Raw genomic sequence first — 27,233 nt, forward strand, 5'->3', positions numbered from 1 at the left:
ATTGGCTTCAGAAATTTTGTGAGAGGTATAGTCAAAATTTCTCAATGGTAAAAGAGAGAACAACTTTTTTAAATGCGAAAGAGTATTCTTTTAATATTTCTAGAATACTTAGCCTGAATTAGTATTTCTCATTTTCCAGAAGTCATGAAGACAACTTTTTAAACTCTGGTTTTATTATACTTTATTGAGACTTGAGGAGAAGGCAATGGCACCTCACGCCAGTACTCTTGCCTGGAAAATCCCATGGATGGAGGAGCCTGGTAGGCTACAGTCCATGGGGTCGCTAAGAGTCGGACACGACTGAGCGACTTCACTTTCACTTTTCCCTTTCATACACTGGAGAAGGAAATGGCAACCCACTCCAGTATTCTTGCCTGGAGAATCCCAGGAACAGGGAAGCCTGGTGGGCTACCGTCTATGGGGTCGCACAGAGTCGGACACGACTGAAGCGACTTAGCAGCAGCAGCAGCATTGAGACTTGACCACATTTAGAATTTTTTTTTTTAATTTAACAACTACTAAAGTGGCACTTCCCTAGTGTCTGGCTCTGTTGTAAGCACTTTACAAATATTATTTCCTTAATGCTCTTAACCCTATAAGGTGGGTAATTTTATTATCCTTTTGTTACACGTGATAGAGCTGAGACATGGAAAAGTAACTTGTCCAAGGTCACACAAGTAGTAAGTGGTAGAACCAGAATTCAAAAGGGAACAGGCGGCCGTGGAGGCCAAGATTTCTTAATGCCTTATTGCCTTTTTCAGACATTAGGGCTAAATTATTTGAAATTTGTATTTATTTTATTTATTTGTATATATTTATTTGCATATATTTTAATTTATTTATTTTAAATTGAAGGATAATTGCTTTACAGTACTGTGTTGGTTTCTGCCAAACATCAACATGAATCAGCCGTAGGTATACATATGTCCCCTCCCTCTTGAACCTCCCCCCCACCCCATCCTATCCCTCTAGGTTGTTACAGAGCCCTGGTTTGAGTTTCCTGAGTCATACAGCAAATTCCCATTGGCTGTCTATTTTACATATGGTAATTATGGAACTCAATATATCGTTCCATAAATTCATTTGGACCAATGATACAGACAGAGTGGGCTGAAATATCAGCATAATAATATTGAAAAATGAAGGGCTAATTATCATATTTATCTGTCAGTGGTAGTAGATTAAATATTTCTTAAACTAGTTTAAAGCATAAACTGTAGATGTAAAAGTTTTACTTACTATTTGCTAATCATTTAATTTTTGTATTAAAATCTGAAATGAAAAATGTTAACAGGTACAAAGCAGAAAAAAACCAACAAAACCCTATCTTTTTGGTACAGCAAATTGAAAAGGTTCTGTATGTGTTTCTATTGCAATTCATTTGGAACTAGGAAGCTTAATATTTTAAATGGCTCTGCCATTATGAAACTATGAATGTGTATATATACATGTATTTTCTTCTTCTTTTTAAAGGCCACCTAGACCAAGCACCCCAGACCTTTCTAAGGCAAGGGGTTCCCCTCCAACTTCCAGTCATATTGTGCAAGGACAGATTAAACAAGGTAAAATTAAATCTAATATAAGTAATTGACATGACATTTCAGCTCTAGAAACTGAGGAGGCATAGCTAATGTATAATCATAACATTTTGTTTGTCTCAGATTGTTAAAGAAAGAAAAGTTGTTATATTCCAGATGTAAATATGGATAATTAAGATGTCAGTTAAAAATAAATCAGATTTATTTAGAAATTGATAAATGAGCGTATTTCACATAATTTTATTGTACTGTCTTTGGCCTAATTTTTATGCATTAGGGGCACCTTAACTTGACAACGCTAGTGCCTTAATTGTGTGTATCTTGAGTCTATAAGTTGTACACCTATTTTTTAACTACATTTAGAAATGTTTACATTCATATTTCCCTACTATAGCTATTCTTTTGTCATTTGCTGGTAGCTCATGCATTATAATCCACAGTAGAAATTCTTCCTCTTTTTATTTAATCATTATGTACTTTAACTTTTGTCTGTAGCTTTATTTTTCATTATGGGTTAGAAGAAAGATTGAGTTTTTCTTCCTTTATTTTCTTTTATATTCATTTTAAGCCTCACAAGTGAGCTGATCAGAGTTGGTGGGTGGGGGGGAGAATCAGTTCTGCTTAGAGAAATTTCCTTTAGGCTAAAGGTTAATGCCTTCTCTCATAGAATGTGGTAGAAGTGAAAAAGTGAACAAGAGATGGGACCGTGAAGTTTCCGCTTGTAATGGTGACTTTGTGGGATTTTTTTTTTTTTTAAGGTGTTAGAGTGTCAGTGATAGTTTTGTAAGTTAGATGAACGGGCCTCCAACTTCACGTCTGCAATTTTCCTCTAGAACAAGTCCTATTACCTCTTAGCTGATTGTTTGCACTTACTTTAATATCCTTAAATGGTGTGTTTGGTTTTTAGTTTTGGGCACTGTGTGTTGGCTTCTCATTATGGAACATAAGCTCCCTCAACTCTCTTTGCTGCTACAACCTGTTATTTCCAGTCCCACGTGGTCACCCCTCTTATTTCCCTTTGCTCTCATCAAACCTTTATGCTCATTTTATAATAGTTTATATTGTTATATAAGAGTTTTAATTAGACAACGTTTTGTAGTTGTGTATGTGCAAAATGCACACAGAAAAGTGCCCAAGACGTAAATATGCAGCTCAGTGAGTTTTACAAACCAAACACCCTTGTAACTATATCCTTGGACAAGAAACATTGCCAGCACCCCCGAAGCCGCCTCCACGCTCCCTCCCAGTCAGGATACCTTCCTCTTCCGGAGGTAACTACTGTCTTGACTTGTAATGGAATTACTTACTTGTGTTCCATTATGGTTGTGCACCTAAGTTCAAATCCCTAAACACTGTGGTTTAGTTTTGCCTGTGTTTTGAATTTTATATGAATTCAGTCATCATGGAGTATGTATTCTTTTGTGTTTGGCTACTTTTGTGAGATTTATCAGTGTTGTTGCATGTGACTATATTTTGTTTATTTTCATTGTTTTATTGCTGGATAGTATTCTGATGAATGAATAGATCACAGCTCTTTCATCCATTTTTTGGTCAGTAGAAATTTGGATTATATCCAATGTTTGGTTTTGATAAATAATTCTACTACGAACATTCTTGTATTCGAACCTTAGTAAGTTTTTCCGTTGCATATGTAACTAGAAGTGGGATTTCTGCATATATTTATCTTCAGCTTTAATTATAGATAATACTAACATCTTTTCCTATGAAAGACAAATATACATCCATCAAACTAGCTAAGGGGAAAAGATGGAAAATATTGTGTTAGGTGGGGTATGGATCAATGAAATGAGACCCCTCATACATAGTTGGTGAGATATCCTAGCCAGTGCTTAATATTTTCCATGTTTTTCACTTTAGCCATTTTGATATGGCTAGTATATCTAATACATCACTATTTTTCATTCCTGGTTACTGTTTTTGTGTATTTTAGAAAATTACCCTGATATTCCTACTCTCATATGAGGATATTCTTCTCTGTTTTCTTTTAGAAACTTTCTTACTTTACCATTCTCGTTTAGATCTACAATCTGCCTAGACTTTAATTTTGTGTATTATATGAAGCAAGGGGTCCTATTTCAGTTTTGCTTCCATTAGGATCCCAAACTTATACAGCATGATTTACTGAAGAGATGATTCTTTCCCACTGCTTTGCAGTGCCATCTGTCATAAATAAAGTGTGCTTATACATGTGGTTTGTTTCTGAGCTGTTTGAGCACATTGATTTGTTTGTGTATCTTTGTGCCTTAATTACAGTGGCTCAGAGAATATTTAATAGATCAAGTCTTCCTTCCTGTTCTTCTTAAAGAGTATCTTGGCTGTACTTGTCCCTTTGAATTTCAGTATAAACTTTAGAACCTTTTTATTGTTGTCACAAAGACCTATTTTAACTTCAGTTTTATTGAATTTGTAGGTCATTTTATAGGAGAATTACTATCTTAATAGTATTCACTCCTTTAATCCATCAACTCGATATACCTCTACATTTATTTAGGTTTTATTTAGCTATCATAACTCTTGTATATAGTTTTCTATGTAGAAGTCTTATATTTCTTTTGTTAGATTTATTCCGAGGTATTAGATTTTAAAAATATTCTTGTAACTGATACTAAATTTCTTCATTTTCTGTCCCTCTGATATAGAAATGCAGTTGATTTTTGTATATTGACCATGTATCAAAGAATCTTGCTAAATTCAGCCTATTAAGGTAGTACATTTTTGTAGGTTCTTTTGATCACATGGAAGATCATATGGAACAACTTTTTTATTCCCAGTGTCAAAGGGAGAACTTTTAAACTTTCATAATTATGATACTTCCTATATGCTTTTATAGATAACTTAAGGAATTAACTCTACTATTCCTTTGCTAAGTATTTATCATCAGTGTATGTTGGGTTCTTTTTTATTATTATTATTTATTTATTTTTGGATGTGTTGAGTCCTCATTGCTGTGTGAAGACTTTTCTCTACCCGTGGCGTGCGGGGGCGGTGTATGGGCTTCTCATTGCAGTGGCTTCTATTGTTGCGAAGCATGAGCTGTAGGCGTGCGGGCTTCAGTAGTTGTGGAATGTGGGCTCAGTAGTTTAGGCTCCCAGGCTCTAGAGCACAGGCTCAGTAGTTGTGGTACACAAGCTTAGTTGCTCTGTGACATGTCGGATCCTCCTGGACCAGGGATTGAACTAGTGTCCATTGCATTGCAACGCAGATTCTTCACCACTGAGTTACCAGGGATGCCCTGGTTATTATTAATTTTAAAAACTTTTTTAAAAATTGATGATTACTTACCGATTTCTCAGCCCTTATTCCTTTAGAATATATGCCAAAAATCATGTCGTCTGTAATAAAGACAATTTTGTTTTTAATTGGCATGCATTTTATTTTTCTTACATTATTGTATGGTAACATAAAGATGTTGAAGTAGAACTGACATCCTTGTTTTATTCCCAATCTTAGGGATAAAACATTCAGTCTTTTACTATTAAGTATGTTGTTAGCTGTAAGTTTTTCTTAGATGAGCTGAATAGTTCCCTCCCATTCCTAGTTTGCAGAGATTTTAAAATTATGAATGAATGTTAGATTTTGTCACATGATTTTTCTGCATTTGTTGAAATTATCAAATGAATTTTCTCTTTTATTTTCTTAATAACTACAAGAACATTGACTTCTGAGTTTTTGAAAAACCTTGCAATCCTGGGTAAGGTCACACTTGGTCATGATGTATTATGCTTTTTATAGATTATTGGATATAATTTGCTAAAATTTTGTTAAGAGTTTTTATGTCAATGGTCATGAGGGATTTTGAGTGTAGAGTTTTCATTTCAATAATATATTTCTTCAGTTTTGGTAACAGGATAGTGCTGATCTCACAGAATGACATAGGATATTGTCCTCTTTGCTTTGCTACTTTTTGGGGGGGAGATGGGCATGTGTAAAAATGATTCTATTTTTTTTTTTACTTCTTTGATCTATTTTACCAGTGAAAGTATGTAGACATAGAGTTTTCTTTATGGAAAGATTCTTAACTACAAATTTAAATGCTTAGAGCTATTTAGGATTTTTTTTAAAATTCATCTTGGGTGAACTTTGATCATCGTTGTTGTTGTTCAATCACTAAGTCATATCCGACTCTTTGCTACCTCATGAACTAGAGCATGCCAGGCTTCCTTGTCCTTCATCATCTCCTGGAGTTTACTCAAATTCATGTCCGTTGAGTCGGTGATGCCATCCAACCATCTCGTCCTCTGTCGCCTCCTTCTCCTCCTGCCCTCAATCTTTCCAGCATCAGGGGTTTTCCAATGAGTTGGCTCTTCACATCAGGTGGTCAAAGTATTGGAGCTTCAGTTTCAGCAGCACACCTTCCAATGAATATTCAAGGTTGATTTGCTTTAAGATTGACTGGTTTCATCTCCTTGCTGTCCAGGGGACTCTCAAGAGTCTTCTCCAGCACCACAATTTGAAAGCATCAATTCTTCAGTGCTCAGCCTTCTTTATGGTCCAACTCTCATATCCATACATGACTACTGGAAAAACCATAGCTTTGACTATATGGACTTGGCAGCAAAGTGATGTTTCTACTTTTTAGTAGCTGTCTAGGTTTGTCATAGCTTTTCTTCCAAGGAGCAAGTGTCTTTTAATGTCATGGCTGCAGTCACTGTCCATAGTGATTTTGGAGCCCAAGAAATAGTCTGCCACTGTTTCCACTCTTCCTCATCTATTTGCCATCAAGTGATGGGACCAGATGCCATGATCTTAGTTTTTTGAATGTTGAGTTTTAAGCCAGCTTTTTCACTCTCTTCTTTCAACCTTCATCAAGAGGCTCTTTAGTTCCTCTTCACTTTCTGCCATTAGAGTGGTATCATCTGCATATCTGAGATTGTTGATAATTTTTCCTGTCAATCTTGATTCCAGCTTGTGAGTCATCCAGCCTGGCTTCTTGCATGATATACTCTGCATATAAGTTAAATAAACAGGGTGACAATATACAGCCTTGATGTACTCCTTTCCCAGTTTTGAACCATCCGTTGTTCTTTGTCCGGTTCTAACTGTAGGAAGTTTATGTCAAATTTATTGGCCAAAAGTTATTTAACATTCTCTTATTTTCCTTTCAATGTCATATCTGTAGGATTTGAAGTGGCATCCTCTATTATTCATAATTTGTGATTTTTCTCTTTTTCTCTCTGATTAGTCTGTCTAGTAACTTAGCAGTTTTATAGTTCTTAATCAGCTTTCGGTTCTTCAGTTTTTATTGTTTTTCTGTTTTTTTATTTCATTTGTTTTTGTTTTGCTTGCTATTATTTCATTTCTTTTACTTTAAATTTGCTTGTAATTTTTAGTTTGTTTTAAGTAGAGCCTGACATTATTGATACAAAATTTTTCTTCTTTTCTAATATAGGCAGTCAGCACTACTGATTTACCCCTAAGTACAGCTTTAGATGTGTTTCACATATTTGGTATTTTTTCCTTTTCACTTCGTTTTTTTTTATTTTTACTTTTACCCATGGGTAATTTATTGTTAAATTTATGAATATTTAGAAACTTTCCAAAGATCTTTCTGCTCTTGATTTCTAATTTATGGTCAGATAATTTACTTTGTGTGGTGTGAATTCTGTGAATATTGAGGCTGGTTTTATGGCCCTGGTTATGGTCTTGGTCTGTGCACTGCATGCACTTTAACTGTGTGTTCTGCTCTGTTGGGTGGAGGGCTGCATAAAAGTGTCAGGTCACGTTGTTTGAGTGTTCAAGTTGAGCATACATTATCTGATTTTTCTATCTGCTTGATTCTATTCTTCAGATAAGGTACTGAAGTCTGTGGCAGTTGTGGATTTGTTTATTCCTCCTTGCATTTCTATCAGGTTTTCTTGATATATTTTGAAGCTCTCTTTATCAGGTGCATAAACCTTTCAAATTGTTATTTCTTTTGATTAACGATGCATTTTATATACTTCTCCACATTGTGGTATTGAATTTACCCACCTGGATAGTCTGAGGATTTTAAAGTTGGACTGCTTTCATGTTGCTCCTCTCAGAAAAGTCTTGAGTTTTGAGAGAAGAACTGAAGTTTTGTGAAGAAGATACCAAAAATTGTCTTTTTTGCAGCATTTACTTAAGATAATTGATTAAGAAATTTCCATTTGGAATAGCATAGATGGTTGTCTTATAAGGTGAATGGAGGTTAACAATCTGTACTGAGAGTTACATCGTAAAATACTTTAGGATGGCATTATAAAGCTCACTTTCTATTTGATTATTGAAATGTAATTTTTTAAAATAAATATTTGTTAGGTACTTTTTTTCCCCAAACAACTCTGTTTGGTATATAGAGAGATTAGTCTGATGTATATTGTCTTGAATAATTTATGTCCCTCTGGAAGATAACCCAGGAACATAAAAAAACAATATAGATTACAAAGTGGTTGTAGAGATAAAGGGCTTTGATTCTTTGACTGCTCTTCAGCAGAGTTTTCGGAGAAGGCAATGGCACCCCACTCCAGTACTCTCGCCTGGAAACTCCCATGGGTGGAGGAGCCTGGTAGGCTGCAGTCCATGGGGTCGCTAAGAGTCGGACACGACTGAGCAACTTCACCTTCACTTTTCCCACTTCATGCATTGGAGAAGGAAATGGCAACCCACTCCAGTGTTCTTGCCTGGAGAATCCCAGGGATGGGGGAGCCTGGTGGGCTGCCGTCTATGGGGTCACACAGAGTTGGGCACGACTGAAGCGACTTAGCAGCAGCAGCAGAGTTTTACATAGTCTCATCATTCTACTCTGACTCCTTTTGCTTTAGTTTTCTTTTAAACATTTTTCCTCTTTCCTTATGGCTTTTTCCCCCCCTGACTCCCCCTGTAGCCGCACTGACTCACACTCTATTTTCAAGTTGGTTTGCAAACAGAAATATGCTTCTTCTTGATAAACTGTTACTTTATATTGCTTAATACTTGTTCAGCTCCAAAGTAATCTATATGGAATAAAGACTTTAGCTGGGAATTTGGGTCTGAGAATAAAGATGATATAAAGAGTTTTGCTAACCTAATTTCTTATAAACAGTGTCAGGGCATGTCATGGGCAAATAATTTCTTCACAAAAAGTTTATTTTGTCTAGCAGTTTGCTTGTTAATTCAGTGTTTTCCAATAATTAACATTTACTGCCAGTCATGTATTTTTTGATAGAGATAGTATTTATTAGATACTTGATTTTGCAGTTTATAAAACATCTCACTTGAGAAAGGGATCAGAGAAGTCAAACAACTAAACTTTTGTTCAGGGTCACACCTTCCTGAATCTGCCTACAGCTTTAGGCTTTTCTGTGTTCTGACACATTGTACTTCTCTTTATCAACTCAGTAATCTCATGGCAAAAGTCTTTGGTCTGTGTCTCTAGTGCTTGCCTTGATTGTGACCCTTTCTTTATGTTAGCAGTTACATCTCTACTCAGGGGTAGGTGTAGAGGCAAGTCTAGGCAACTTAAAGATTTAAAGTTATGCTCGGACTTCTCTGGTTGCTCAGTGGTAAAAGAATCTACCTTGCAATTCAGGGATCCACAGGGGGTTGATCCCTGGTCCAGGAAGATTCCAGATAAGCCCGCATGCTGCAACTAAGACCTGATGCAGCCAAATACATTAAAAAAACTAAAAAAAAAAAGATCTAAAGTTATGGTACATTGTTTGCAATTTTATTTTTCAAAAGTGTATTCAATTTAGGTTTTCTAAACTTAGAACAGGTAGTTGTGGTTTAATTATAATCAATAGTTACTCACCATGCTTTTCCAGCATCTACAGCAAAAACCTTGTAGTAAATATTATGTATTAGGCTAACGAACAGACCTGTAAAACCCTTAAAACTTGGTGTTTAAACGTATGTACCTTAAAAAAAAATTGCTACAGCTACAGTGTAATTGCAGAAGCTCTTAACTTGGGTCTACTTTGGAAGCTCAGAGGTCAGGGACATTTTTTCTTTTTTTGTTCACTGATTTATCTATCACAAGTGCTTTGCACAGTGGCTGGTGCATAGAAAGAGTTCAGTAAATATTTGTTGAATGAACGAATCTGTAGATACCTACTCCTTATGCTTCTAGAGTCAATGTGTCAGTCACTGGGAGCTGAGGCTAGAAAGGGCTGACACCAGATCCCCACCTTCGAGGAATTCACATGTGGTGGAGGAGATCCAGAAGCGTGCAGTTCATGATTTTAGTTGACTGCTTATTTGCTTTTCCTCCAGACTCTGACTACTTTGAGAGCAACATCTTGGTCTAATCTTTATAAGTTTTTATAAGCTTAGCCCAGTACCTGGCATGTGATAGGCACTGATTACGTTAATCAAATGAAAGAAAATTTCAATAGTCTTCATACGTCTAATTCAAGTCAGTGTCTATGTTACAATTGTATCTTTCACTATCATGAACTCTCTCTGCTTCGTTTCTGTCTTGCTCATTTATTTATTTTGGACGTTAGTCATGAAGAAGACCTCTTACAGAAGGTTGTTTTGTTTTGTTTTTGACTCTGGGTGAAGTTACAGGCCAACGTAAAAGTACCCCTCCGTCTCAACTTACTCCCATTCTGACGTAACCCAGTGGTGATCTAGAGGCTAAGCAGGGTCACTGTATGTTTCCAACATCATCAGCACTTTTGTATTTTGCCTTGACGCGTGTCTGTCTGAGTACCATCTTGGGTTGGTTAGGTCTTTATCCTTTCTATTGCTCGGAGCTTTGTGTTCCCTTGGAGCCCTCAGCTACTTGTGCTCTCGTACAGTATTTTAAGGATATCCTTTTTTCCCTTACGATGTTTGATTAATGATTTATCCTAATGCTTCATGTTGATTTAAAAGATAACGAGAACGCCTATCTACTGAAGGTGAAAGTGTAAACATAAAAGAAGTTTATGAAAAGGCAGATGTTGCTCTAGGATCTCTGTATTAGATGGCATACCCAGTGTGGAAGGCCTTGTATTAAGTACATGGTAATTGACTCTGTTTCCTCATTTCTAATTTTTCATGTTTTCTTGGGGCTGCCCAGGTGGCTTAGTGGTAAAGAATCTGCGTGCTAATGCAGGAGACGTAGCTTTGATCCCTTAGTCAGGAAGATCCCCTGGAGGAGGAAATGGCAACCCACTCCAGTATTCTTGCCTGGAGAATCCCATGGACAGAGGAACCTGGTGGGCTACAGTCCATGGGGTCGCAAAAGATTTGGACACGACTTAGTGACTAAACAACAACAGCAACATGTTTTCTTCGCTCCCTCTCAAAGCTTCATGATTCTCATGCAGTACTACTTTAGATAAAGGGATTTATTGTTAAATAATGTTATTTGTATTTTTAGTGTTTAGCTTTGAAAACTTTCTTTTTCAGCATTGCATTTGGTTTTCTGTACCTTCTAGGTTTTCTTTTCATTTTTCCTTCTAAAAAATGTATTGAGAGGGCTATTTATGCTCATCTCCTGGGAGGATAATGAGGTTTAGAGCAATATATAGAGAGCACTTGCTACCAAAAGTATGTTCACTTTCTTTCCTGTATAGATTTTTAATATCACAATGGCAGTTGGGAAAAACGGAGCTTAGATTTAGATTTCAAACAAAGACTCAAGTGGACCTGTTCAGAAACAGAAACCATGGCTGTTGTCATAGTGAGTACTTCTGTACACGCCGTTTAAACGGAAATCCCAGCTTCTGTGTGCACAGGCGTGTTGGCACATGTTTATCTTCATCTGTCTTTTCATGTGAGAGTAAGCATTTGTGAGGAGGCTCTTAGCTGCAACATTACTTAACTTTCCCAGGTAAAATAAGAGAACTTGTATCAATTCTGTTGCCTTTTTGAGGCTGTGCTGTGATTTTTTTCCTTGTGTTTTACTGATCCTTAAATAGGAGAAGCAGTTGATAGTTGACATGGCAGCTTTTCTAAGAAATTAATTGCTTGCTTATGTTTTATGGTGCAAATTTTTGATATTCAGTGCCGTACATAACTTATTCAGGTTTATTATATGTCATTAAATCTTGAGCTTTTTATTGTGGTAGTGGTACTTATTTCTTCTAATTTCTGTTGCTGGTTTTTCTGTATGTGGACAGTTTTAAAAGCCCTAGTAGAGTTTAATTTCAATATCCTCAGTAAATTATGAAAACAGTTCTAGATTCTGTAGTTTCAGGCATGAGGTAGTCTGAATAGAGCATGTTTTGATGGTGATGCAGAGATGTTTAAAGCGTAGTAACTCTGATTCCTTGATTTCTATTACAGTTGTTTTTTTAATTTTTAGTGTCCACAGAATTTATTAAAGGAAAGTGTAAATGGCTTTCTCTATATGCAGTATCATTTAAACAGTACTCCAAAATTATTATACTCAGAGCATTTGTTTATTTCTCTCATTAAAAGTAAAGTTATATACATTGAACATTATTCTGTTAAGACATATTCTAGCAGTTTTGCCAGTAGCATTTCTAGTTTGCTTTAGACTTGTGATTTAGGGAAAACATTCTAGTTAAATCCCACTTCTTATTTAACCTAGCTAGGGGAATGATCACTCAGTCCTAAACTCTGGTTTATTTGTATTGAATTTTCTCAGCTTCCCATTCCAGTGTCCTTTCAGAATTAATGATAAAGTCAGATGAAGTTACTACAGCCTTTTCAGGGATAGCAATTATTTTTCCTTTATTTAAAGTGAAATTATTGAAAATCCTCACCTGTTGGAAACCACCAGAGGAACTTGCTCAACAATTTTGGTGGCATGAAAGCTAACACCTATAAATTACTCCTTGCTGCCAAAGACTTACCAGCTTTTTGCATGGGGAAGTGAATAATTTGTAGGCCATAATTACTGAATTTGTAATTTCTTTTAAAAATGAAAAACTATTCAATAGAATATGTAGAAATATTGGGGATTTCCTTCCAAGATTAAAATGGAATTCTTAGATTTTATTGCAGGTGGATTCTTGACCAGCTGAGCCACAGGGAAGCCCTATGAAATTCTAATTCTAATCCTTTCATAAGCATAAATTATAAGATACTTGGAATTTCATAAGAAACAGAAAACAGATCTATTATAATAAAAAAAAAATTCCCAGATAAAACTTTCATGTATGCAACAGGGACTTCCTGCAGCTTATAGAGTTGGGTTTTCTGTTTTTTATTTCTGCTCATATACTTTGATTCTCCTGTTTACCTCACACGTGCCTGATTGACATTATGAGGCATTCGTGTGGAAATTATGAAAAGTTGTTTTCATGCAGCTGTCCTGTAGTTACAAAAGAACTTCACTGCATGAAAAGCAAACATATCATTCAGCAGACAATGTTTAATCTGTTCAGGAGCCCAAGTCTATTGCTGTTCAATGACAGAAGAAAGGAGAGGGATTAATTTGAAGATGCTTGTGCATGACATATGGTAATTTCTCCATAGGAAGGAAGTGTCAAATGGTGACCTCTAAATCTTAACATTGACCTCCAGTTGTAGAATGTGTGTGCCATACGGTCCTTTTGCTTTTCATGTGATAATTTAAGCTGAACCTTTTCCTGGTAACGTAACTTTTTTGGGGTGGGTAGGGGTTGTTTCATCTATTCTCCAAAGACTATAACATTTTAGAATATAAAGCATTCATATCATATTTTTTAAAGTCTGAAGAATGGAGCTATGTTAGGGGTCTTCCAATAAGAGCTAAGCATATTTAACTTAAAGTTGCTATAGTTTACAAGTTGGTATCATTTAAATTGAGTTTTTATAAATTGAGTGTAGAAAATTGAAATGATCTCAGTGAATGTTGGTTTGAGAGATTAAAAAATAGTTTAGACATAGCTTTAGAAAATAAATTAATAGAAAAAATATAATTGACAATCTGTGGACCAAAATAAACTTTTCATTATGTGATACATTTTAAAAATTGAATTACATTTTTGATGATTCTTAATATGTCTGTCATCATTTTCTCACTGTAGCCTTAGTTATTTTAGAACTGTTTTTTATATTAGGTGGCACACCATTCAACTATAAATAGATTTTGATTTGAATTACACTGTGATTGCTATTCAATAAAATATATCATTTTACTGCCATAACCCTTAATAATCATACCTTTCTGATTAAAACATCATTTTTCCGTTCTGCATTGATTATATTTTGCCCACTTCGTTTTCCTCCTTCACTAATACTGAGCTTTTTTCCAGAACCCGCTGTATCTCAATCCTCTCCTCTTTATTTCTCCTGTTTTCCTCTGCAAGTGGCTGGGCCTGTTGTTTCCGCTCGGTCTGAGGCTGATCAGCCCGGCTCCGACCCTGCTCCCACTCCTGCTTTACATACCTGTTTCTTAGTAAATGAAGGTATTCTCTCTCAACTTTCTAACAACTTTCTTCCAATTCTATGCTTTATTCTAGTATGACATGTCCTTGTTACTGAATTTATACATTCATCTGCTTTGTTATGTATGAGATCCTAAGTTTCCATTTTCTAACTTGATTCGCTAATGCCAGTAAGAGTCGGTTATAGAAAGGTAATGTGTTCTGGCTGGTAGAAGCTGTGTTTCCTGTAATCTAGAATGCTGTTAAAGAAGTGCAAAGATGCTCATCTTTGATACGAAGTTCGGTGTGAAAGACGAGATTGGGTTCCATGATGGTGTTTGCCATGTGGTTTCTAGTGTTAGAGCTATTATTTTATTTTACTTGAATCATTACTGAGTGCCAGACAGACTTTGTTCTCTGTACACAGCATGTGCCCTGGTTAGAGGGGAAAGGAAGTATTTTTGGAGCTCTGAAAATGTGAATGGAATCCACAAATATTTATTCCCCAAGAGCCATCTAGGATTGAATTGGTGGAATTTTGAGCTCTTGAGTTATATCCTCTCTCTTCATTCTGGGCTCAATCTTCACCAATTTGTATGCTATAAAAATGAATAAATTTACAGAATCTCCTATGTAACCCAGGATGATTCTGACTCTTCAGTAAAAGCAATAATACTAGTCTATTCAAATGGGAAGAATGATACAATATCTACAAGGTACAGAATCCGTGTTCTAAGTACCATTTCTTTGGGAAAAAAACATGAAAACTTAAAAGCAGAACTCGTTTCTTTTGTTGAAGTTTTTTTGTTTCCCCATCATAGACCTGTACTAAGGTTGTATGTTAAGACTGAATTTTAGCGACAATAATTAGGGTCATATTTGTTAAGCTATTGTAAAAGTTAGAAACTTGTTAATTCAAAAATAAGCTATTGACTTTGCACCATGGTGAGAATCATCTTCATATTAAAGTTGAGTTCATAAATATACTCCATACCTTCATGAGATATTAAAACTTAGAAGTTTAGGTAGTAATTTGCTTATATATATACATATGTATGCATATGTGTGTGTGTATATTCCTCTGTTGAAAATAAATTATCATCTAAATTGCATGTGTTTATCACCTTAATTAATATAGTTTATATATTCTCAGTTGTTGAGAATTTCCTTACTGAAAGGAGTAATGTCTACATAGATGCCTTGCCACCGGCCCCCCAGCCATGTCTCTCTCTTTCTTGCGTTTTTCACCCTCTTTTTAACAATCCCAATAATCATTTTGAATTTTATGGCTTTTGTTGTTGCAGTTTAAGAATACTATAGCTTAGATTATTTCAAAACGCTGATTTTCTAAAATTCTGTATTTACAGGTAACTCTCCTTGTAGTATGGGCACCTTTAAAATAGAGTGGAAATGATTTGAGAATGTCTGGATACTAGTATAGTGGTTTCCATTGTTTCTTGTGTTTATATTAATATTATCAATTTCCATATTATAGAATGGAATTTTGGAAAAAATGGCTTTTATTCCCATAGGTTAGAGTTGATGATACTTAAAATTTTGTAAATTTTAGATTAAGTTTTTATCTTGGAGGATATAGGAATTCATTTTTTCCTCTCAAAATTGGCGTTACTTATTTCAGTTACCACTGTGGCTAAATTTCTGATTCATTTTGTAAGAAAAGGGATCAATAAGTACCTTAATTAAAGACCCTCTAACAGAGAAGGGAAGACATCTCTGTTGACTGATATGATGGTAGCACCAGATGGCCAGGCCTTAAATGACATGAACCTATCTGTGGCTATCTGTGTGAATGCCCTTTTAACTGTCTGTACATTCAGATCTAGAGCTCTAGCTCAGCTCTAAACCTGAACATAATGTCTTATTTTATAGGGGCTGTTTACAAAGGTGTTTTTCTTGTGGAGTTTGTATATACTTACCATGGAAATTTATTTTTATTTGTTTTAAAACTTTGAGAGTTCTTAGAGCTGAAATTAGAGATGACATATGTTTAAAGGTGACATGCATTTGTTATGTCTTTGCACAAAATATCTAATAATAAATTGAAATCATAACATAATTGAGCAGATCTGCCCTTTTGGTTTAGGTTTGATATACTTGCATATAGAAAACTATTTGAATTAGGAGATATGAAAGTGTCTGTAATTGATTGCATTTTACCAGGATGGAGTCAGTTGGCTGCCATGCATTGTGTTATGCTGCCAGACCTGCTGGGATTGGACAAGTTTAGGCCCCCGCTTCTGGAGATGCTGGCTCGGAGATGGCAGGATCGATGCTTGGAGGTAATATTGCGGTGATATGGATGGAAAACGAAACATTAAAAAGGCACTGGACAAGTATAAATTTGAAGCAAAAATGTTATGTTTATCTAGCTCTTTATCACCTGTTTGTTATGTGACAGAAAATATGGATCCAGTGATTCTAAAAAGTAATGTTTCAGCTTGCATATTTGTTTCCTTTTTTTTAATTCAGTGAATATTTGATAAAACTTCTATATGCTTATGGAACAATTTCTTAAGTATTGATTTCTATACAGATCATACACATATATGCACACAGATATACTACATATAGTCCACCTCTCCACAAATCACAGTTTCAGGTATTAATAGAATCACATCCATCAAATTCTAAGTGAATAACCACAGTCCAGTGGAAGGTCCTGTGTTGTAAGAGAAGGGAAAGGTCTCTGGAATTAGAAGAGACCTGGGTTTAAATATCAGTTCTGCCAATTATTAACTTTGTGACCCTGGGCGATTTACTTAACCTATTTGAAGCTCATTTGTAAAGTAGGGATAATAATCTATTCCTCACGGGATTGCTGTCAGGATCAAATAAGATAATGCAAGTAGAACAGTAAGGACAGAGCCTGACACATGGGTAGGAGCTCAGTAAATGGTAGCTCTTATTTTGTGTTAATAGACTTATGCGGTATTAGATATTGCTTGGAATATAATATCACCAGGGACTTGGAAATGTTTTATGGGGATTTTGCTTCTTATAGCATTTGAATATAGCTATAGCAGTTTATGCCAGTCAGGATTTTTAATTTACCAAATTTAGTGACATTTTGACTCTTTCCTGATCTCCATTGCCTCACTTCCAAGTGGAATTGCAGGATACTGAAATTTTCAGTTTTGTATTTAAATGATGTTTGAATTCACTTCTGAAGTTAGGTATAATGAAAAACAATTTTTATTTTAATTCTTAACAGACCCTACTGAGTTATCTTTTCAGTTATGAATAGTTGATTGGTACATAACCTGACAGTTGCCTAAGGTCATTGAACCGATGCCTGTGACGCTTTGGCCAAAATAAAACTAAAGTAAAGCTGTGAAGTAAACGTGTGTGCCACATTGAAAGAAAAATTGAGATAATACAACTTTGAAAAATAGTTTCCTTTTATAGAGCTAATGCCATTTCACAGGAATTTATTTCCTTGCTTGTTGAAAGCATATTGTTTAAGCCTGTCTTAGGTATAGTGAATTGTGTGAAACATACATGTTTGTATAAACAGTACCTATTTAGCATTATAATAGAAAGAAATCCACTAGTCAAGGTTACATTTCTTCAGGCTAAAGGAGAAAACAGTTAATACTTCTAACTGATTTTTTAAAACAAAAATATTTATGTGGAAATTTAAAAAATTTAAAATGCCAAATTAAAGTACAAGAATATTTTTGTGCAAGCTTCAGAAAATGAAGTTTTAAGCCCAAAACTGATTAAGTATTCAAACATTGTTCTATTAATGTTAAGGTAGTTTTTTTTTGAACTTTTTATTTTTTGATGAGATATGGCCAGTTAACAATGTTGTGATAGTTTCATGTACAGCAAAGGGACTCAGCCTTACGTATACATGTATCCTGTGTTAAAAGAGTATTTAAGTGAGATAATTAATTGAAATATCTTTGATTTGCTTATATCCAATTTATTCTACTTTATTAGCACTACAACACACTTCATTGTATTGTTTCCCATGTAAATAAATATGAGTTGTATATTTTCTAGCTTTCTTTTGTTATGAACTTGCTAATGTTGAAACACCTCACCCACTGGTCTGCTTCCTTTTTTTGCACCTGGGTCTGTGGTTTTAGGTCAGAGAAGCTGCACAGGCCCTTCTTCTAGCTGAACTGAGAAGAATTGAGCAGGCGGGACGGAAGGAGGCCATTGATACCTGGGCTCCTTACTTACCTCAGTACATGGACCACGTCATATCACGTAAGAGCTCATGCTTTTCTACAGAGCTTTTCATGCATGTGTAGGGAAGTACTGAGACTCACAATTCTGCTTGCTACTGCCTCAACAAAAGTGAATCATCGACCTTCAGGTGAAAACAGGGATCCTCAAATTCTGCTCATTCATTTTCTGAATCCTTATAGTTTGGAGTTTGTTTTTTTTTTTTTTTAAGCTAAAAATTATGTAAATATAGAAATATTCACCAATGCACTGACCCCTTATAAAGTTAATCCTTAATTGAAAATTCTACCCTATTTAACACTAACATCTGTCACTGCCCATTTCATTATAATAATTGTGGATACCAACTTGTTAGATGTTGATTGGATGATCAGTTCAGTTCAGTTCAGTTCAGTCGCTCAGTCGTGTCCAACTCTTTGCGACCCCATGAATCGCAGCACACCAGGCCTCTCTGTCCTTCACCAACTCCCGGAGTCTACCCAAACCCATGCCCATCAAGTCGGTGATGCCATCCAACCATCTCATCCTCTGTCGTCCCCTTCTCCTCCTGCCCCCAATCCTTCCCAGCATTAGGGTCTTTTCCAGTGAGTCAACTCTTCGCATGAGGTGGCCAAAGTATTGGAGTTTCAGCTTCAACATCAGTCCTTCCAATGAACACCCAGGACTGATCTCCTTTAGGATGGACTGGTTGGATCTCCTTGCAGTCCAAGGGACTCCCAAGAGTCTTCTCCAACACCCCAGTTGATATACAAGTGCAAATACGAGGTAGATCCTTTCTAAGTAGAAGTTGAAATTGTGAATGTGTAAGAATTATCTGGTAGGTTTAGACCAGTGTTCTTTGGGAAAAGAGAAAATTAAGCAAGGATTTTGACTGAAGATTCTTTCAAAAGAGTATAATATCAATGGATTAGGAAAGGTCTAGGGAAAAATTGTTGAAATTCTGAAATAGTTTTTGTAAAATATTTGCAATCAGACTTCCCTGGTGGCCCCGTGGTAAGGACACCACCTTGCAATGCAGGAAATGCTGGTTCAATCCCTGGTCCAAGATTACACACGTCATGGGGCTACTAAGCCACGAGCCTTACTGTGTGGCTAACACCCAACACAACCAAATAAATAAATGAATATTAAAAAAAAACCAAAACATTACAATCATGCTGCTAGGTCAGAAGTGCACTGAGAAAAAGTTATAGTGGGCTACGATAATTTTTTTCTTGTTAGGAAAAGTATCCTTCATTCTCAACTCATCATTTAATCCTTTCTTTATTCTCCTAAAGAAGAATTCAGAATTAAAATGTTTAACCTGTTATATTGTGTAGAAGATAAAATAGATCAGTTTCCCTTTTTTTTTTTAAATGATAAAGTCTCAGTGAAACTTTGAAAAAAACCTTTTTTACTGTGAAAGTCTGTCCTGGGGTTTAGGTGTGTTCCTCTTAATGGCCTTTTGTCGACACAAGTTATTGTTGATGAGACACTCATTATCCATGTCAGGACAGACAGTACATGACTATATAAGATAGAAAATTAAAACAGGACTTGAAGAGGATTGTAACTGTTATAACTGGTGTAACGCTAGCAGATGTTTACCAGTGGTGACTAGACTAGTTGTTTAATTCAGTATGTGAGCTGGGACACTTGACCTTTTTCTGCCTCAGTTTTGTCACAGATTAAATGGAGGTGATGTAGTAAGACTTTATAGGATAATTGGAGTATGTAATGAGAATATCTCTGGTAAGCACAGGGAACTGTACCTAAGCCATTGTAAGCTGTATATTTTTGTTAAATAAATACATTTATAACCTATAAAAATGCAAATATATACCTCACACATAACCAAAACATCACACAATAACAACTCTTGTTAAATTCTTTAATCTTTTATTTTATTTACATAAATGATACAGACTTTTTACTGAGAGAGTGTTGATTTTTTATTGGCTTACTGGGAATTTTTCTGTTTTAATAAAAAGAAATTAAGTTAAAAATCCCAGGGTCTTTAGGCAATGGACTCTATGTAACATATTAGCTTTAAAGTTCCTATTTGAATATGTATAGGTTAAAAAATCTGTAGAATATTTAAAAAATTGGGATAAAAACAGTCTGGCACAGTGCTCTTTGTTCAGTAACTTGTAGCTATTAACTTCTAATATTCCAGAAAATAGAATTAGCCCTTCAGCTCATCATAAACCTTATTGAATATAAGATACTGAAATTTAAGGACAAACTATGAATATAGTACTGTAAAGTAGATTGAAGGTGAAACTAAATAGCAAATTGCTAGAGATTCTTTTAAAAGGAGAACAATATGGAAATTAGGAAATATTGAGAAACATTTTCAAGAAATCTTTATTTAGAATGGACTAATATGTAGTGGGAGACAGATTAAAGAAGAATAAGTAAATGGAAAGCTGTTATAGAAGGAGATATGGGGCCAGACCTAAATGCAGATAGGGTAGGAATAAAAAACAATTCTAACCCTTAATTACAGACTGCATATAAAAGTCTAAGAAAAACATCAGAGGTTAGTATAGGTTCTTGACAGTTTGGCTAGAGAAATGCCATTAGCAGTGGTGGTGGATGCTGTTTGGTTTTATTTTTCCTGGAAAAAAGAGAGTGGTTCTAATCATTGTTTAATACACACAAGCTAGATTGTTCTTGTGTCAAATTTAAACCTTTCCATTTATGTAAATAAAGGTCCTTGGTATTTAGTAACAGTATTTAGGAATACTTTATAAATTAACTGAATGCTGACTTACTTAAAACTTTAATCTTATCATTTACTATAAAATTGTATTTTTAGGTTAAGAATGAACAAATATGCATTCTACATGTAACTCAAACATCTCACACTAACAACTCCTGCTATTGTAATCTATTCTGGAACTTTTACATTGACTGAGTGTAAAATTAGTTTTAGTTTGCTTTCCCGAGAGCTTTCTATTTTAATAAAAGGATTTCAAGCTAAAGGAGTGGGGATTCTGAACGTGTGAAAGGAGAAGAAAGCATACAACAAATGAGGAATGACCACATAGGGCTGTTGAACAGATTTGCTGTCCGAAGGGATCAAAAGGTTACGGAGCCAGCTGGTGGACAGCCCACACCTGCCATAAACGTGCTCGTGGTGAAATTGCTTCTACCATTGTCATTAATGTGTGAGGAAATGATGGTTGTGGCCAGTTACAACAGAAAGCAGTCTTTTCGAAACTGAAAACCTCTTTCCAGCATAGAAATCTATTTAATCACTAAAGTAAGTAAAATGTTAAGCAATACATCTGGTAAATACACCACACATCAAATATTTTCTTATAATTTAATCAGCCGAGCATTCATACATATGCAATAATGTCCTAAGCAATTTTGGCAGCTTCTAAGTTACGACTGAGCTTGGTCATAATTTGCAGTTATGATATCTGAAGAGTCCCTCTGTTAGATACTTGTCTGAAACTCAGGAACTGCTTTTAGCTGAAGAGCGGAACGTCACTCCAGGCTGATGGACAGTGATGGCCCTTCCTTTTAGAGATCTGGAGTCCGGGGGTGGTCACTTCAAGTGGGAAGGAACTTGTTCTGACTAAGCACTCAGTAGGTGACTGAGCTGTGACTTAGACAACAACTCAAGTCAACCGGTCATTACTGACTGGGGTCTTCTGGGGTTTTATTTAGGTACATTCGGCAATAAGAGCCTTTTGTAGGTTTGTCTGAGAGTCTGAGGAAAGCAGTGTGCCAGAAGCCAGTTTCTTGGAACTGTTGAGGGTAGTGAAGGAAAAACGTTTGCGAAGCCTGCGGCGCAGCACGTAATACGTGCAGTGAATGTACGTTGACTGCCCCTTGCTTCTCTTGTGTTGGTTTCGTTCTCCTTACTGTCACCACCTCAGAGTTCACTCTAATTCACACTGCCCTGGGATTCCGGATGGTAGACTGACACTCACTGCGGGGGAAAAAGGAAGAAAGGGCTCTGCCTTAACTGAAAACCCAGTTCACAAGTTTCTATAAAATCCAAGTCCTAATTGAGTGATAGGAGAATTTTGCTTCTGATAATGGAGCTGTGTCCTTGAACCTATTAGGGAACATTTTATCCCATACAGCAATGCAAGTGGTGTGTAAACTTTTAAAATGCTTTTTTAAAAGAATAGTATTTATTTATTTATTACTTATTCATTTTTGACTGTCCTGGGTCTCCATCGCTGTGAGGGCTTTTTCTCGAGTTGTGGAGAGCGGGGGCTGCTCTCGTTGACGTGGACAGGCTTCTCACTGCAGTGGCTTCTCGTTCAGAGCATGGGCCCCAGTAGTCGTGGCTCCTGGGCTTGAGGGTACAGACTCAGTAGCTGTGGTGCCCGGGCTTAGTTGCTTCTCCACACGTGGAATGTTCCTGGACCAGGGATTGAACCCGTGTCCCCTGCATTGACAGGTGGATTCTTTACCTCTGCACCACCCGAGGAGCCCCAGGTGTAAACTTCTGATACCTAATTTCTGATGGAAAAATAGAGGATAAGTGCGCTATGATTCTTACTTTGGTAACGGTACCAGGAATAGAAATACTGCATATATTCTTATGATAGTAGCTTAAATATTGCAAGTATTAATATTTTCTGAGTTATCACTCTTTTTTTTTAAAGTGTTTCGAAACACCTAAAAAAATATTCTGCTGATTGTTCTTACGGAGGATAGATTTCTATTATTTTGTGAAACTGTTATATTATGATGCAGATGAAGATAAAATGTATGAATCGTCTCAGATTTATTTTGAAGGGAAAATATCTTGTCGCACGTAATTTTATGTATTTCTTTATTTGTGACATTCTACATGTAGCATTCTGATAATTGACTTTTATTTTTCATGAGGTCAAGCACCTGCTAGTTTATGAAATACACGCACACTTGCCCTTCATTCGGGCAGTGACTGCTCTGAGGTAAATGCTGATGGTTCCTGATTTCCTTTGGCCTGTGAAGCAGGGTGACCTCACAGGGTATAAGGTCACAAGTGTAATTATTTCTCGTACGTTGTGTTCTGCGTACTCACCGTGGCTCATCACTTCTTTTAATTTCAGGAACATTAGACACATAAAAGTTACGACCATTATATAAATCAAAATCTTTTCCAAAGAGGGTGCTATTGTAATTTTATGCAGTTATGGCCGGTGTAGTATTAATTTGCAAATTTATCATCTCAGATATTGATAAAAAGATGTGTAACACATCGTGTTTAATATGTATTGATGTCATCAGAAAGAACAATCCTTTGTTCTTATTGAGTCCCTGCCTTTTTAGCTTCCTTTTGTGTTAAGGCTACCAGGGTTAGGCTCATCTTTTTATCCCCCTTGGAAACAGAATAGGATTTCTTTGTTCAGTGAAAGACACTCCTAGTAAATGTTTTGGGTTTGACTGTCAACAAGCCACACTCTAGTACCTATTTTTACCTGGAATTGCAGTCACGTTTCCGATGATTATAAAGTAGTGGTCATTCTGAGCACATGTGTGGATGGACCAACAATATACAAGAAGGTAAGATGAAACCATATGTTACAGAGGTACTGGGAAACTCTATTGTAGCTAGAAAAATAATTTAAATATTAGTGCATTCTCTGGTAGGCAGATATTTTCAGGGTTTGCTGGTGGGGAGAGGATGGGGAAAAGGATAGGGAGGGGCTTGATAAATATGATTTAAATGAATCTCTCCACCCCTCCCCTGCCCCTAAAAGGCCTTAAAAAACACAGCAATCCTTCCTTCTGTTTTCTTTATGTCTCAGTTGTTTAGAATTCTCTAGGAGTCTTCTTAGGAATGATTTCTAGATAACTGAAGGCTTCAAAATCACTAGATGCTCAGATTCTAAAAAAAGAAAAAAATGAACTCTTCGTGATGAAATACTTTAAAATGTGTTTGGCTTAGTGAACATCTTCTCGGTAGCCAGGATTATTATTTTGGCCCAGGTTGTAAAATGATCACCATTTGCTTGTTGAAGAGAGTGGACTTAGCTGAACATAAGCACCCAGACTGCTATGACTTTTGCATTTTGTATTCTATTTTTAAAAATATTTTTCTTTCTCCTCTTTTGATTGTCTAGTAATTTGTACCAGTTTTATTACTGTTGGGCTGTTTTATCTCACCCCTAGTAGCTTTACCATTTCCAGAGTTCTGAAGTGTACAGAATCCAGGTTACCAAGCTTATTCAGCTCCATTTAGAATAAGCGTGAACTGGCTGAGAACAAAGTCTCTCTGATGAACCCCTCCCCCCAGGCTTTGGTGTAAGTCCTTTGTGGCATCCCCGCTGGCTCCTCACTTTCTGCTTACTTGACTGCTTTCTCAGGTTTTTTGCGGCATTCTCCATATACTGTCTTTTGGAGAAATATATTCTAATTAAAATTGGGGAAAGAGGGGAAATCATTTGGTTGTTCATGAAGAAGTGATAATTCTAAAAAGACCCCTTTTGTAGTTAATGTCTGTTTTGTGAATCAGCTGACACTAAGGCACGAGATTTCCTTAGTTGGAAATGGTCGCACACTGTGCTTAGAAAGGGAAAGCAGTGATTGCACCTCAGTGATGACATGAAACGCACTTCATGTTTGGTGGGAGTTCCTGTGTTGTGAGGCAGAGAAGGCTTGTCTTAAGACAGACTGTATTATGCGCAGTGCCGTGTGGTTGTAACGTGTCTATGTGCGGTGGTTTCATTGAGACCTGAGGGATTTGTTTCTCTTTCTTCTTTCAGAGTGCCAGAGCTGTTGAGCTTAATTTTAAGTACTTTAGACTGATCATGTATTTAACAGCATTAAACTGTTCTACTTATCTATATTTGGCTACTCACCAAAGAGAATAACTGAGAAATTTCTTCTTAATTGTTCACAGCTATATGGATAATCCTTTTGTTTCTTGTGACTCAAGTTCTTTGACTTAATATTTAAATTTAAATATTAATATTTAATATTTGGGGTGATTTTTCTACATCACTTGAACACATATTGGAAATTGGAGTAGTAAAGTGGTAAATTAAAAATGAAAGCATTGTTGGATTGACTGGTCATTTAGACCTTATTGCTAAAGCAATAAGCAATGAACAGAAAACTCTGTTACCAAGTAAGGTTAGGAATGCCACAGGATGAAGCTTGGTCAAGTCCTCTGTAAAAGAGGCTCTAACAGTGTAGCCAGCAGTCTGGTTTCAGATTGTCACTAGGAGCCTGGTGACAGTTTTCCAACTTGTAGAACAAAACAGAGAGTGGAGCATAAGGAAATTCAATGATTCATTCCTTGGCGGACAGCGAGGAAGTCAGGGGACTCCATCAAGCTCAGGGCTCCTTGCCTGCTTCCTTCTCAAACATTCCAGACAGGGAACCCCGGTTATCCACTGCCTCCTGTGGAAAAGCTTCCAGAGTGGAAGGGATTTGAAATAATTTTAGCTGTTTTCTCATGTCCCCTCCTTTTCCTCTTTGAGCAGTCTCCTGTTCGTCCTCCCTTCAGTACAATTCTGCTGGAGTTGTACTCAGTGGAGGCCCTTAGGAAGTACGGCTGGCTTTCTTTGAGGAGTTTGTACACTTCCTACCTGCTTTAAGAAGTTGACGGTACTTAAGCCTGTGCAGATGAACTTATAAAAGAGAAACTCAGCCAACCAGTGACACACTGTTGTACAAAAGCGGTGTTGAAATGGAAATGCCTGCTATACCTTTAGAGGAGGTTCTAGTGGCCTTTGCTGAAATAAATGACCTAATCTTAGTTGCTCTGAAGAGTATGATATTGATTTGTGCCATTAGTCTCTTGCTGATTTGCTGAAGAACAAAATGTGTAATGCGAATGGAAATAAAGTACTTTACAAAACACTGCACACAAATCCTAGAGCATATCTTTGTAATAGAACAAGTGTCTGGTAAGTTTTTGAGTATAAACTTTCTTTATTCTAGTACAGATTATTTCAGTACAGATACTTAAGAGTCCTGCTTAACTTGCTTTTACAGGGCAAACAGCTAAATTGGTGATCTTGCGATGTTTTAAATCTTAAGATATTGAATGCGCATGAACAAATCCAACCTGGATGGGATGTGAGATGTTCACACTTTTATACCGTATTTCTAATTTTATTATCAGTTTATATTGACTAGATATTATGTATAATTACATTGTTTTTAGTATTTTAGTTCAAAGCCTTGCTATGATCCGTATGAGACAGAATAGATCTTATAGTTTGGAAGGAAAACAGTGAAGTTATTTTAAGAAAATCATATGAACCTATTTTACCTGTAATATTTATATTGTAATGGCAAATGGTTGATTTTGTTCTAGTGTTGTTTGTAAATTCTGGGATTAAAATGATCAAATTATGCTAAAGTATTTTTTGCCTAATTCATTCTCCTTGTTTTCTGCTTTTTTGGGGAAAAACGGTATTTTATTTTTCTTAGTAATGTTGTCCCAATGATTTAGTACATCTACTGTCTTTTTATTAAGCAGATTTTGATATAATAAGTATTTTAAATGTGTTTTAATATTTATAAATGGTTTCACTGTGCATGACATTTGCAGACTTGGTTAATATTTTAGCACCTCTAGTACACAAACATAAAGAAAAAAATTTGTTTTATTGGTTTGAGCACCCGAATTGACCCCAGCAAGATTGAGATTGATCTGGTTTCTTCCAGCCTGTTAAATGCCAATTCAGTCATCTGTAACAGTACTTAGTATTTTTGTAATTTTTCTATACATATTTTCTGTGTTTGTTCTATGAAACTTACCTATCACTTGAAGAGATTTTCCTTGCTTGATTTAGAGATGAAAGCAACCACGTATTTTATTGCTTTTTGTTTTAAAAATTGTTTCTGCAGTTCTTGTCAGTGCTATAACCATTCTTATCAAAGGACTTTGCATTTCACTAGGAAAGGAAGATGAGACAGACTTAATTTGAAATGTGTACGTGGACTAAAGAACACTCAGCTTTGGGGAAGAAAATGTAAGAGGAAGGATGGGTCTCACTGAATATTCCCACTGATTTTTTTAAGAAATGTATTTAAACTACATCCCTCTGATAATTAAACATCATTAAACAAGTTCTGGCATAGTTTGTGGATACAGAGACAGAAATTGTAGCCTGTTTTTGAGATAGTTTTCCGTCTCAGGCATGAAGTAAAGAAGGCTTTTTCTTTACTCTTTAATGGATGGCTAGCAGGTCTTACTCAGATCTTGTTTTGTTGTTTCATTTTGTTTTGATTTTCGCTTGCTTTTTTTTTTCTCCTAAAGCAA

General features: G+C 36.0%; 1 protein-coding gene across 24 annotated transcripts in view; it reads left to right on the forward strand.

Moving 5' to 3' along the window:
* WDR7 (WD repeat domain 7) overlaps positions 1–27,233 on the forward strand; it is a 373,254-nt gene that overhangs the window by 134,070 nt on the left and 211,951 nt on the right. For 19 of the 24 annotated variants that reach the window (XM_081562306.1, XM_081562301.1, XM_081562311.1 and 16 more), the window contains 3 exons: positions 1,474–1,562; positions 15,986–16,104; positions 17,917–18,040. In XM_081562306.1, coding sequence (XP_081418432.1) covers positions 1,474–1,562; positions 15,986–16,104; positions 17,917–18,040 — 332 coding nt within the window. Of the gene's footprint in view, positions 1–1,473; positions 1,563–13,693; positions 13,847–15,985; positions 16,105–17,916; positions 18,041–27,233 lie in introns of all 24 variants that reach the window. The other 5 variants (XM_081562297.1, XM_081562300.1, XM_081562298.1 and 2 more) reach the window with 2 other exon arrangements.

Source organism: Giraffa tippelskirchi, chromosome 14 (assembly GCF_054371585.1).
Source record: "Giraffa tippelskirchi isolate mGirTip1 chromosome 14, T2T-mGirTip1v1.2.pri, whole genome shotgun sequence".
In the NCBI taxonomy this organism is placed as follows: Eukaryota; Metazoa; Chordata; class Mammalia; order Artiodactyla; family Giraffidae; genus Giraffa; species Giraffa tippelskirchi.